The sequence below is a fragment of the Camelus bactrianus genome, chromosome 29 (genome assembly GCF_048773025.1).
Source record: "Camelus bactrianus isolate YW-2024 breed Bactrian camel chromosome 29, ASM4877302v1, whole genome shotgun sequence".
Lineage (NCBI taxonomy): Eukaryota > Metazoa > Chordata > Mammalia > Artiodactyla > Camelidae > Camelus > Camelus bactrianus.
This window is the reverse complement of record NC_133567.1, coordinates 27506505-27520937: the sequence shown is the minus strand read 5'-3', so window position 1 is coordinate 27520937 and position 14433 is coordinate 27506505. Positions and strand designations below refer to the sequence as shown.

At 43.0% G+C, this 14433-nt stretch overlaps 1 protein-coding gene and 1 pseudogene across 1 annotated transcript in view; one reads left to right on the top strand and one right to left on the bottom strand.

Moving 5' to 3' along the window:
- LOC141575533 (rho GTPase-activating protein 20-like) overlaps positions 1-14433 on the top strand; it is a 67873-nt gene that overhangs the window by 16088 nt on the left and 37352 nt on the right. Inside the window, 1 exon segment of the mRNA XM_074354930.1 lies at positions 10409-10573. Coding sequence (XP_074211031.1) covers positions 10409-10573 — 165 coding nt within the window.
- Positions 8939-10084, bottom strand: LOC141575519 (caveolae-associated protein 3 pseudogene; annotated as a pseudogene).

The window sequence follows — 14433 nt, the reverse complement described above, 5'->3', positions numbered from 1 at the left end:
CAGAGAGGAAAATGGGGCAGAAAAAAATATTTGAAGATACAAATGGCCAAGAATTTTACACAATTAAGGAAGAAGCTCAGAAGCTCTCAAGCTGAATAAATAAACCAAATTTTGTGTATTGGTAATGGAGGGAGGACATCCTGGCAGGGAGGGATGGCTGGAACTCTCAGCTCATTGTCTTGTCCCTTTTCATCCATGTACCACTGAGGATCTTGCTCTGCTTATCACTGCTGTCATCACACTGATAATTTAAGACTTTAACCCTAGTGTACATATAGCGCCAGCATCCCAGCAAAGGCAGACTGTGTGGGATTACCTAAGTGAGACACAGGAGTGCATTTCTCCACGTGTGTTCAGTGTGAGCGGGCAGCATTGCTGCTGTCGGATGTTCAGTTGAGGGGACAGAGGGTTCTCCATCAGCTTTCACTGTATGTATAGCAGAGTAAAAGCTGTGGGAAATAGGGAAGTAAAGAAACCTCTTCAATCTCACGTTCCTCTCAGGTTCCTTTTCCCTGATCTTCACAAAAGATAAACTCTAGAAGGAACAGGCATTTTGTTTGTCTCATTCACCTCTTAGAACAGTGCCTGGCAATTGTTAATTTATTCAGTAAGTATTTAAATGCCAACTATTTGTCAGGCACTTTTCTAGGCATTTGGGTATATTGTTATGCAGTCCTTGCTTTCATGGAGTTTACATTCCAGTGGGGGGATGTGGATGGGAAAATGCAAAACAAATGAGAGTATTAAAAAGGAGTACCTTGTGTAAGAGAACAAAACAGGGCCATAGAAGAGAGAGTGGCTAGTCTCAGTAGGATGGCAAGGCAGGTGCCCCTGAGCTGGACGCCTTTCTCGTGGTCCTCTGAGTGCGAGCCCCAAGGGGCTCCACATTCTTATGTGACACCAAGTCCAAGAGTAAGAAGCCAGAGTCGGGCACTCTTATCCACTTCAGAGACCTGCCTCTTCCCGTGTCACTAGCCCTGACAGTATCTGCCAACTGCAGAGCAGACCCATGACTGCCTGTGAGGAGCTTTATAAGATGATAGCAAGATGGACATCATCATCGTAATTCATTCAGCAAACCTCCATTGACTTTCCGGTGGCCAGACGCGTCTAGGAGCACAGTAGTGAATATGACGGACAAAGCCCCTTGCCCTCATGGGGGGCAGGGACCCTGATTTTGTCCTGCTGATATTTTGGGCACATGAAGCTCTGGCTCTAAAGAGAAGACGACTTGCTTCCCACCTCCCCGTTTGTTTCATTCTCTTTCCAAAGTCTGTCTGCTTAGCTCCCTGGTTTGGAAAAGGAGACTGGGGTACAGCCAGTGGAAAGGTGGTTAACATGGCTGTATTTCTGTGGGTTACTCGTACTCCCCATAGGTCTCTAGAGTGAGGTCGCTGGAGAAGCTTTTTCTGAAGAATGAGAAACATGAAACTTGCACTGCAATTTATATTCTGCTTAGCCTTCTCCAAACCCCTGCATTCAGAAACCTCTGGAATTTATTTCCAATGTAATTTTATTGGGAATGATAGAAACAGTAGAGCATTTTCCGACTAACCTCCCTTTCTAGGGAGGCCTCTAAGACAGGGGATATTGCTTCAGCCCTTTGCTGAATGGTCAGAGAGAGCGCTGTTAGCAGCACACTAATGTCTTCACAGTCTGGAAATAAATCAGGCCGCATGTATGTTTGCTCAGCTCCCAACACAGATGCAGTGCGTGCTTTCTGCTCTGTTAAGGCAATGATGTCATTCTAGCTGTGTGAAAAATGACTTTAAAAGGTGGTTGGGTTTTAGTAGTGCTGTCATTTCTTACTTTGTCTGGCCTTTAATATGTGCATTTCACACTTGAACATGTGCCGGCAGTGATTTTTAAGTATTCCATTTATTACTAACACTTTTAAGGACTTTCAATAAAGTAGAAATTAATACACTTGTTAATTAGTATTTGTTTATGATCATTGTGATTCATCTCTTGATGATCTGAACATGAGAAAAAAAATTTTGAGAATGATGAAAGGATTTTTTAATGATAATTTTAATACGATGATTCCTCGTGATGAATGTCCAGTTGGTGAGAACTTCATAATGTTTCTCTCTCTTTTTTTTTTTTTTTTAGTTTGGTTCTGATTTCAGTTCAGCACACATTTGTTGAATATATGCTAGGCTTTGTGTTTTATAAGGAGCAAAATTTAAAGATCTGCCCTTGTATGGGGGGTTAGAATTCCAAAATCACACTGGGCATCTTAGCACATGCTTTTGGAAATGTGCACACAGCCCAAGTCTTTGAGAGGGGTGAGTCTGAGCTAGACTCTGTTAACTTAGGCAAGAGAAACCGTTTTTTGAGGGTTTTTTTCCCCCTAATATCTTTTAGCTTTTTCTCAGTTTTGGAATACTTTGATCACTTGAAGCCGCTATGAATGAAATTGTGTGAAGTCAGATACTCATCTTTCTGGAATTCTCCTGTCCTCTTTTATTTTTATTTAGCAGCATTGATGGAAAAGAGTTCCAGAAATAGAGTGACGTGGATGTATAAGTGGGACTACAATCGTGAAGTAGGCGGGGAGCTGGAGCAAATAAGCAAATGCATCTGCCTCCTCCAGAGAGTTACTTCTTTACGCTGTGCTCTACCGGGTTACCATGGTAATCATGTCAAACAAGAGGACCGCTCTTTCCCACCCCTCTCCTAGTCCAGCCAAAGAGTATTAATACCAACATTAGATTCAGAGCAAAGTGGCTCTGAGGTTTGGTTTTGGTTTCTGAGTGGTCCAGATAAACTGAGTGATTTCCCTAGTTTAATTTTGTAGGTGGAGAAGACACTGTTTTGTTTGTTTAGCTATTAACCCTGCAAACGTTTTAGTCCTCTGTACCAGGCACAATTCTAGAAACAGAGGATCAGAAATAAGACATGGACTCTGCCTTACTGCACAGTCTAAGGTGCTCACTGGGAGCGCCATTCAGTTGGGGAAGCAGGGCTCACAGACACAAGACACATAAAGAACATGAAAGGGAGCATGCAATTCAGTGCTACGTAGCGCATCTGCAGTGCATTCAGTCCACGAGTAACACCTGTTACGAGTCAGATACAGCTACTCTATCAGAATACAGACTTTAAAGAAATATATTTGTATAGTTTCTGTTTAGAGAAGAGAAAGATTGCTAAGTAATGTAGGTAATTGAGACATACAGTGAAAATATTCCTGGTCTCCAAGTCTTTGTAGCAACAGTGTTTGTATTGTGACCAGTTTCAACCAAAAAAATGGGAAAACAGCCAAAGATCATTTACTGTGAGGAAAAACTAGGTGAAAAGGACTGCCAAAGCTGCTGCTTCTGCCCCAAATTGAATGCATAATCCAAAGCCTGCTTACTTTCAGCCATCAGAAAACCATTGCTCTAGGCCTGACTTTGCAATAAGCAGTTTGGTGACTTTGACAAATCAGTTGATCTTTTTGTGCTAAAGTTTTTCTTTTGTCCAAAACCTAACTCTCTTGAGAGACTCAGATCCAATGCCGACTCCTCTGTGAAGCTTTTTCTGATGTCTTCCTCCATGCCCACCCGCTTCATCCCCGTTCACCACCTAATTGTCTCAAAGGATGCCTTCTGACTCCTAAATTCCCTTCATCCTTGAGTTGTACCTCTTTTCTATGGTACTTACCACTTTGACCTTATATCGTATCATTTTTTACATCAAGTTACACCACTTTCAATACGTCTCGATGCCAATCAATGGTCCTGGTCAATTTAAAGGATTTTTTGTGTGTGTTTGGTTTTGCATCTTGCTTTGGTGACAGATGCCGAAGTTTTACAGGGTGAAAATAGTGATTTAAAATGCCAGGCCTTTTAAGTGCTGTGTCGTAGCAGATTTCACTCATACTTGCACAAGTGGTGACAGCCCAGGTGAAAAGGATTCATAATTGGAGTTTCTTATACAGTAGTAAATATAAAAATTGCTTCTCTTAGCAACTTAAAAATCTTTTAGCTCAACATTTGTTGACAGTATACATTGTATATATTCCATAGAAAGCTTTTATTTTAACGATTAGACTCACTTTTGTTTGAAATTGGAAAGTGTATTAGATTTTAATGCTTTCAGGAATTAATGTCAAGATTAGAATTCCCAACATAGGCTCAGCTGAAGCACTTGAAATAATATTAAGTTAGCCCTGTCTGAAATTACAGCATCTTTTTAGTATGTTATTTCTGTTTTACCTACAATAAGTGAGTTTTAGGACAGTAAAATAAACAACTTTTTGGTTCTATTTACTGACAGCCAACTCATTCTGCTTTATTAGTTTTCCCTTCTTCCTCAGCTTGTAACTGTCGGGGCGCCCAGGGCTCAGTACTTGACCCTGTTCTCCATCTATGCTAACTTGCTCCATGACCCGATCTCTGCCGTAGCTTTATCTCCCTTTTTCTAATTGTTATTTCAAATTTACATGCCTAAGACCAAATTCCTTATCCCCATCCCTACCCAAGGTCCCCATGCCAAAAATCAATCTGTCATCAAATCCTATTAAGTTCTACCTTGAATGTATCTAGGATAGAACTCTTTCTTACCACCTCCACAGCTACCAAACCACCATCATTTCTATACTGAGTTACTGCATTTCAAAAAGCCTCTAATGAGCTTTTACTAAGGAACTTTAATTCATTCTTTCATAATGAAGTAGAGCTGTCCTTTCTGAAGAGGTGTCATTTGCACCAGAGTGTTTGAAGTTCTAAAACTTGGGTTTTTATTGAATTGGGTTATGTCGTTGACATAATTTGCATGTATTTTTTTAAGTTCTCAGAGACGATGCTCATAAGATCTTGCTCTCTCCTGTAATGCCTTGACCTTATAATTCTCCCTATCATGCCTTGACAAGTGCTTTGTACTACGTGGATTCCCAGCAGATACTGTTGAGCAACTTCTGTGTCCGGGCTGTGAATAAGTCACATGGTTTACTCCACTCTTTGGAGATAATATCTCTTTGTGTATGGATCTCGCTCTGTTAGGGTGACTGTTTATCAGTGTCCTTCTCTGTCCTTTAGTCTCTCCTCCCATATTGCTTCTGCCTTTACTTATTTAATGTTTGTGTTTTCCTTGCTCTTTAAATATTAGCGTCGCTGATAAGATTATTGTTCTCATTGTGTCACTTATGCTGCCGGTTGCAATCAGTATTTTGATGATAATTTTGAAGTTGTCCTTTGTATCCTTGCTCACTCTGTTTATCTAACCATTCGTCCATGTATCCTACAAGCCCTTATCCTACCTTAGTACATTTTGAACCTGGCATTATCATTATCATTAGGCTCTGTTCTGTAATCTCAAGTCAGAATTCAGACTGTGTAGTATGAGCTACATGCTGCATCATTTAATCAGCAATGTTAATTTGGAAGTGAAAATAGTAGTACATATTGCATACAACCTCGTTATGGTATAATCTCTACATACACTTTTCTTTGGTAATTTGAATGGGATTTGAATGTGATTTTTATCTAGATGATGCCTATTGAAATGTAACTGTAACTTTTTGTATTTTATACCATTAATAAGACAGATAATTCCTTTAGACTAGATTTCCTAAAAATGTGCGCTTTTTTTAATGTTTGAAATGTTTGAGATAGTCATGAATATCTAAGGGACAGATTTGTATTGTTGAATAAGATAGAATTTTGATTTGATAATAGTTTTTGTGGCTTCATTTCAGTAGTCATCTCTTTGTTCTAAATTATTTCTGGGCTAATTTATTCTCTAAGATTTACTAGGGTTAGCTTTGCTCAGGCAATATAGAGATTGGTAACGTGACTTATCATCATAACCAGGTAGGGTAAAATAGATGCCAGAATTTGAATGCGAGGTTAAATGAGTTGGGCTTACTCTTTAGACAGTGTACATGCTGTGCATTGACAATATACGTCAAGAAGACTAATATGATAGAAGCAAGAAGTGAATAGTATGGATTGAAAAAGTAAGAGCAAGGAAGTAGAGAGTCCAGTTAGGAGTTTATTACAAATCTAGACTCAGGAGATTTTATTTTTTAATTAGAATGTCCTTAAACATAAGATGTGATTACATATGGGGGACAAAAGAGAGAATAAAAAGTAGCAGAAGGGCCCTCATTCATTTCTCATGGGATTGTACAACGGTTACAACCACTGTGAAAAGCAGTTTGGTGGTTCCTCAGTGACTTAAACATAGAATTACCATATTATACAGCAGTTCCACTGCTGGGTCTACTCAGAAGATAAAAGCAGGTTTTCAAACAAGTGTGCACACATTTTTTATAGCAGCACTATTCACAATAGCCATGAAACAGCCCAAATGTCCATCACCTACTGAATGGATATCCATACAATGGAATATTATTCACCAATAAAAAGGAATGAAGTACTGATTCATGCTACAATATGGATGAACCCTGAAAGCATTATGCAAAATGAAAGAAACCAGACATAAAAGGCCAAATATTTTATGGGCTGAAATATCCAGAGTAGGCAAATTCATAGAGACAGAAAGAGGTTAGTAGTTGCCAGGGACTGGGTAGAGTGGGGAGTGATTGTTTAATAGGTTCAGGTTTTCCTTTGGGGATGATGAAAATATTCAGGAACTCTAGGTAGCGGTGATAGTTGCACAACATTGTGAACATACTGAGTGCCACTGAATTTTAAAATGGTTAAAATGATAAATTTTATTTTATGTGTGTTTTGCCATAATTTTTAAAAATAACTTAAAATTAAGCTAGTTTTTTTTTTTTTTTAAAGTGGTGCTAGAGTAAGAATCATGGACTTAAATGCTTTCAGGTCCCTGGGAGTTGCAGGATACAGAGTAAAGAGTTTGCAAGTGAGGGAATGTGGTGAACCAGGCAATCAGAATGCAGGCCAAATAAAACATGACTGTGGGCTGTGGTTCTCAACCTCTGTTACAGAGTGAACTGAGCAGCAATGACGTGATGTCAAGTAGCTGCTTTATGGCAGAATCAGACTCAGCAGTTGTGTAAGAGTAGAGGGTAAGTCTAACTTGTTTACCCCATGTGTTCACCATTCAGCATGGTGCCTAGCCAACACACACAGATGCTCAGAAGGCATTTGTTGGATGAAAAATAAATTAAAAATAAGTAAATAAATAAAGACTGGGCAGTAAGTCTGTTGTATTCCTTTTCTCAGCCAAGTCGATCTCCATTTACCCCACCCCCAACTAATCAGTTTGCAAATTTTAACGATCTATATTTTTAATATCTCTTGAATATGTTTTTTCTCCTATATCCTCTATCCTTTTCTCACTGCCAACTCAGGCCCATGACATTTCTTGCCTGAGATTACTGCAACAAATTCCTAAAGGTCTCCCTTCCTCTAAGCTTGCCTTCATTTATTCTCTTCAACATACTGTAAACCACAGCGTCCTGCTTAAAATCCTGCAGTGCTTTCATACGGAGTCTGAAGGTTGTGGGGAAAACACCTGTAATATATTGCCCCTTCCTCGTCTGCTGCTCCTCCTCTCAGACCTCTGTCATGCCAGCCGCTGGGAACTTCCCAGGGTTACTGATGCACGCCCTCCTGTCTTTGACACGCTCTTCTTTTTCCATAGAATGCCCTTCAGTCTTCGTTGTCCTTCCATCCTTTAAGACTTTGATTCCTCCAAGAAACTTTCCTAACCAATTCAGTCTCAGAAAGGGCCTCCTATTTTGGCTTTTCTCTTTGCCCACAGTGCCCTGCATTTCTTTTATGTCACTTACCTCACTGGCGTATCATGACGTTTACTTGTCTGATTCCCTTGTCACATTGCTAACTCCCTGAGGCTAGAAACCACATCTATCTCCAGTGCCTGGCACATGGCAGCCACCCAGCAAAGGCAACCCTGATCACTATTACAAACAACTAACTTATTATATGGTGATCATATACTCAGTGTATTTTAAATGAGAATGCTTTAAGAGGTTCAAGGTAGGATATGTGTTAGATATGTAAGAAATGCCGATAAGAATTCAAATGAGAGAAATTTTTCATGAAAGAGATGGTGTTTGGAATGAGCAGGGACCACGTGTTAGGCTTCGAGGTTATCAGGACCCTACCTAGTACTGGGGACTGGTACTACCCAGCCATCAGTAGCCGTTAGTTGATTCCCCCTTATAAACACAGGCATTTCCAAGAAGAATTCTGAATTTTAGTTTATTTTCTTTCGTGATTTAAGATGAAGCAACACTACCTCTAAAACTGTACCTGACAGTGGACTCACTGTTACAGTGAGCTTCAGGGGTAAATATCGGGACACTAGTGTGGCCCAGCCTCATGAAAGCTGTCGTCTAATTTTAGTGAAAAATGATTAAGGTCCTAAAACTGCTTTTTGCCTTTCAGAAATGGCTTCACAAACGTATTTGAAAATGGAATGTTAATACATAAGAAGCAGGCAGCAGGTTGACTCTTAGACTCCCCTTGTACTTGTTAGCTCGTTTTAGAGCGCTCTTAAGTGTAAGTTGTAAATAGTAATCAGGCTATATTAAGGGGCTAAATAGAAGGTTATAATCTTACCCTCCTCCCCATTTCCATACTCCAAGAGACTAAAATAAAACACATCTATCTGCATTGCACTCAATAAAAATACACACTTTAGAGTCACATAATTGAGAAATACAGTTTTAAGTAGGAAACGCTGATAAGATTGTCATTTTAGAAAACACAAATTTTTGTTTCCTTCTGTAAAAGACAGTTTTTCTTTTTAAATTATGTGAGAGCTGAGATGTTTATTTTTACTGTGGACTGCTAAGTTGGTTTTTTTTTTTTAATCAATACTTAGATTGCTAAAATCGTGAGGCATCTCTTGCCATGCTTATTACACATAGATCTTTAAAAATGACAGACTGTACGACATGTACATTGATAAATCCACACTAGAAAAAAAAAGATTTTTATTTCATTGTGGATTTTCCCCTAGAACTACCATCAAATCTATTTATTTAAAACTATTATTGTAAGATGGGAAAAGAGTTATTATGTATTAAAATCCTTTGGGATTGCTTTTAAATGCAGAACTTTTTTTTTTCCGGGTGACATTATTTTTATTGATGGTAAGTGCAAGCAGGTGTGAGTGGCTGTTCCTCTTTCAGAGGGTGCTGGGCTGAAGAAGCCGGGAAGGGAGGGCCAGAGCTGGGCTGTGGATGCAGGATTCGCTCCTTATTTGGGTGGGAACGCTGCATTCGCAGAGGAAGATTTACTGCGGGACCAGGCATAGGCACGGGGGAGGCCAGCGGCACCAGCCATCAGGCCGCACTTTCTATCTGGAGAAGAGCCGCCTCGGCAGCCTCAGGTCTCCGGGGATCTTCCTCGGTGCCTCGCGGAGGTTCTGGCTCTGGCTTGGCCTCCAGCGCAGGCTGGGCTTCGGGCTGGCCCTCAGCACTCCGGCCAGGCCCAAAGCGAGGTGGCTTAACAGGCATGGGTGCCGGCGCAGCAGGGCCTTTACGGCCCGATAGGGCCCCTCGCAGGCTCTGGACCTTCTGCACCCGGTGCGCCGCAGCCGCCGCGCCCTGGCCTCCGCGGGCTCCTCGTCGGAGCGCTTCTCAGCTTCGGCCTCGGGCTGCTCTTGGCCAGCTTCGGCCTGTTCCGCCGGGCCTGAGGGCTCCGACGCCTTCCGGAAGGCTCTGGCTGGGAGTTCTGCCTCCTCCCGGAAGAGCAGAACGCGGAGCTTCCCGCGCGCCACCAGCAGCCCGCGGTCGGCCTCCAGCCGCTGCCCCGGGCCGGCGCGGCGCCCCGCGCTCCTGGGCAGCACCCGCGTGCGCGCCCACGCGCTCCGCCCCGGCCAGCAGCCGAGCCGGCGTGCTGCTCGGGGTGTCGTGCCTGCGACTCGGCGCGCCCGGGCCACTCTGGATGCGGCTCACGGGGCCGGCCAGGCCCCTCTGCGGCTCGCGCAGCGCCTCCAGCATGGTGGCCAGCTTCTCCAGCAGGGTCACGGCGGCGACCGCGTGCACCGGGCCCCCGGGCCCAGGCCCCGGCTCCAGCGCACTCTCCCCTATGACCCCCGACCGCCCGCTTGGCTCTCCGCGCAGCCGCCGGCTGCGCTCTGGGCTGGGGCTGCCTTTCCTGGCTCCTCCCCAGCTCCGGCCCTGCAGAACATTTTTAAAATAACTTAATTAACCTTTGGTCTATGCTAACCACAGCAAAAAGAAGTTTGCAAGGTTGTGAAGCAACTAAAATTCTCCGACAGTCTTGTTGAATATATAAATTGATACAACCACTCTAGAAAATTATCTGGTAGTTTTTTATAAGATTAAACATACACCTACTTTGTGACCCAACAATTTTGCCGTGAGGTGTTTATCCAAGAAAAATGAAAACGTAGGTCATAAAAAGACTAGTACAAAGCTGTGATTTTTGTAGAAATTTTGTAGAAAGTCTATATTTGATCACCTGACCAAAGATCTGTGGCGTTTGATCTGTTGCAGGGAAAGCCCGTCTGCTAGCCTGGACACATGTGCATTTCTGTCATCGTTCTTGTGCTCCAGTAGGACCCTGCTAATTGATGGCAGGGTGGAACTCAGAAGAGGCCTGCAGAGTCAGGAGGAGCATCTTTTCCTATTCAATGACCTGTTTGTTGTGGCAACAATCAAGTGAGTATACTCTATACATTCTCCCCTGGTTATCATTATAAAATTGCATTTCCACTGACAAAGGCAACCTTTCTGTTCTTTGCTTACTATGAGACTATCTGGACTCTGTTACCATAACTAATATCTGAAGTGAGTTTTATGTTTGTTTTGGTTTGGTTTTGAAAAGAGTGTTTCAATTATTTATTCATTCAACAGGTGTTCATTTAGACCCCACTCTGTGCCATGTTCTCTGTAAATACAGGGGATGCAAAGAAGACTGTGATGGACATGATCCCTGCTTTCATATTTTTATGTGTAGACATTATCTTCATTGTTACTTTTAGCAGTTTATTCTTTTAAACACTTTTTAGAATCCTAAATGTTACAGTTTGGACTCCAGACATTTTCTCCCAAGACACTGAGGTAAGCCTCGATTGCCCAAATGTCCTTTCCCTTTCCTTTTATACACTGTTGGCCTCTGAATTCTTACACATCAACAAGGACTCCTTTCTCTGAGTCGTTGTGCAGAGGTGGAAACGAATACTGTGCTTAGAACACGTGATGTTGTAGAACTCAGCCTGATTGGCCAACCATTTTACATCACACCAGTCATTGTTACTCCATAATCAAGATACTGTTCAATTGGTTTGTAAAACATTCTCTCTGCCTAATTCCAGTCGCTCAGCACTCTGGACTGAGTGTGTAGTGTGAGAGTGGTAGCCTGGGTCAGGTCCAGCACACTTTGCTGCAATAACACAGAACAGTGAGAGCCAACTGGCCAGCATCCTGTTTACTGGAGGCCTAGTCCACAGCTCTGCAGGTCTGCATGGCGAGAGGAATCAGCTGCCCACTATCCGAAGTGATTTCTTGGGGTCAGTAGAGTCTCTCTCTCAGTGTCTGCTTCCTTGATGCTTTCATTCTAATGTGTGGGGGCAGACATTACAAATTGTACTTAGTGTTGAGAAGAAAATAGAGTGCTGGTTGAAGTGAAATATGGGATATATGTTAGGTAGGTGTAGTCAAGGGGGAAAAAAATCAATGAAGGATAAAAAACAAACAGCCATTCAGATATTAGGAAGATGGGCAGAGGAGACAGCAGGTACAAAGGTGGTGCAGAAAGCTTTGCCCTTTGGGGGAGTTAAAAGAAAGCCTGTCACTGGAGCATGATAAGCAGGGGAAATAGGCAACGATCAGCTTATCAGGACCTTTGGGGGCTGCTTTAATTGTCTATTGTCATATAACAAATTATCCCAAAACACAACAGCTTATGAGTATGAATGCCTTTGTACATTTTCTCTGAGCCAAGAATCTGAGAGTGGCTTAGCTGGTCGTTCTGGCTCAGAGGCTCTCATGAGGTTGCAGTCAAACTGTTGACCATGGTGACAGTCATGTCAGAGCTTAAATGGAGCTAGAGAATCCCCTTCCCATCTCACTCAGGGGGGCTGGCAGGCCTCGGGTCCTCAGCGGCTGTTGGCCCAGGGCTGTAGGTCTTCTCCAGGTAGGCCTCCTCAAAGTGAAAGATCCAAGAACGTGAGGAAGAGAGTACATAAGGGAAAGACCCCCCAAAACAGAAGCTGCAGTCTTATAACCTGTTTCGGCAGTGGCGTACCATCATTTCCAGTGTCTGCTGCTGGCCACAGAGACCACCCTTGGTGCAGTTGGGAGGGAACTAAACAAGGGTATGAATATCAGGAAACAGGCATCATTGGGGACCATCTTGGAGGCCGGGTACCACAAAGGCTATGATGGGAGTTTGGATTTTATTCCAAAGGGTTTTAATTAGTTCATATTTTAAAAATATTGTTCCGGCTATGACAGATAATGAATTAGAGGGTTGGCAAGAGTAGAAGCAGGGAGACTCAACAGGAGGTTATTGTCCTAGACCTGATAAGAGATAGTGAGGGCCTTAACTGGGGAAATGGCAGTTACATGAAGGATACCAACATATTTGGAATATACTGTAGAGGTAACCAAAAGAATTCACTTTTCACACAACACTAAATGCCAATGCAGTTAACATCCAGCCTAGAAAACAGTGGTTGCAACTTGCTGCATCCCCCATTCTCATTGTTTATGAAACATCCTAAAAGATAAGAGTCGTTTAACAAATCCAGTCTCATCAAAGAGATTGTTAGTCACTAGAGAATAGTAAACACTTTTTTCTACTATCCACACCCTCACACCTAGTTACGCAATGTCATAGATAAGACGTGGGTGGGGAGGAGATCCGGACAGTGGAGTGGGAGGACGGTGGGCTCACCTGCCCCCAGGAACACGTCAAAAGTACAGCTACATGTGGAGCAATTCTCACGGAAAAGCTGGAGACTGGCAGAAAGACTTTTCTACAACCAAGGCTGCAAAGAAAGATCCGCAAGGAGTCAGGTAGAAAGGCAGGAGAAGCAATCAGGTCGGGGCCCCCACCCCTAGGAGGGGACACAGAAGAAGACGGGGGTATCATGGGCTTGCAAGTCTTACCTGGGGAACTAGTGATTTGAAACATATATTGGGCACCCTAGCCAATACCAAGAAGACAAGTCCCTTTGAAAACCAGTAGGAGGGCTGTAAGGAACCGAGAGTCCACTCATGAAGAATGTGCACACACTCTTGCTTACTCCTCAAACCAAGTGGAGGAGGCAGATTAAAACTGCCCAGGGCTCTGACCCAGTGCACACCCCGGCATCGTCTCTGACTAGCTCAACTTCCAACCAGGGTGTTGCCAAGAAGAGTGTGCACTTGGCGGACACAGAGCCAGCTCAGACCCAGCACTGCAATTGAATGAGCCAAGGACATTTATCACTGGCACTCATGTAGGGGACAGATTGGGAGCTGTCTGGAGCTCTGACTGGTATACTGGGGACTGTCCCAGTGTGCACCCCAGCTGCACCAGGCGGCCACGCCAAACTCCTCTTACTCCATCACTGCTCCCGTCTGTGGCAAAGGTGCCACTGCTGGGAGAAGGAAGAGTACACATTTAGAGGGAACAGCACTAGCTCAGACCTGACCCTCAGGGTTTCTGTTCCAGCACCTTTGGACCTGACCCTGCCCCCAGTAGGGTGGTGACGGCCACTGAGCACAGGAGAAGCTCCAGCTCGCACCTGACTCAGGGTGTAGCCCCTCCAGCTCCAGTCCTACCTCTCACCAAGGTGACAGGTGGCAGCGTATCCTGGGAGAAGACGTGACCCACACTCAGTTAAGATCCAGCTCTCCCACCAAAGCCCCTCAGAATATGCAGACTTCCATAGGCATGCTCCCATACAAGGGCACCCTTTTAAGACTGAGATAGGTAAGTGTTTCACCTAATTTCATAGAAACAGAGAAAGTTAGACAAAATAAAAAGACATAGGAGTTTGTTTCAAACAAAAAACAAAGAAAAACCCTAAAAAACAACAAATGAAACAGATAAAGAACATACCAGATAAAGAGTTCAAAGCATTAGTAGTCAAAATGCTACCTGAACTTGGGAAAAGAATAGATGAAAACAGTGAGAATGCTGACAAAGAACTAGAAAATACAAAAAGCACCAGTCAGAGCTTGAGAATACAGTAACGGAAATGAAAAACATACTAGAAGGAGCTAATAGCCAGGTAGGTGATACAGATGACTGTATAAGTGATCTTGAAGACAGGATAATGGAAATCACCCAATGAAAAAAGAAAAACAAATTAAAAAATAAGGACAGTTAGAGGGAACTATAGGGCAACATGAAGAGTACTAATACTCATATTATAGGATCCTAGAAGGAGAAGGGAGAGAGAAAGGGGCCAAAAATGTATTTGAGGAAATTATGGCTGAAAACTTCCCAAACTGAAGAAGGAGGCAGATAACCAGGTACAAGAAGCACATGGGATACTTCCAAAACAAAATGATACCAAAGAGACCCA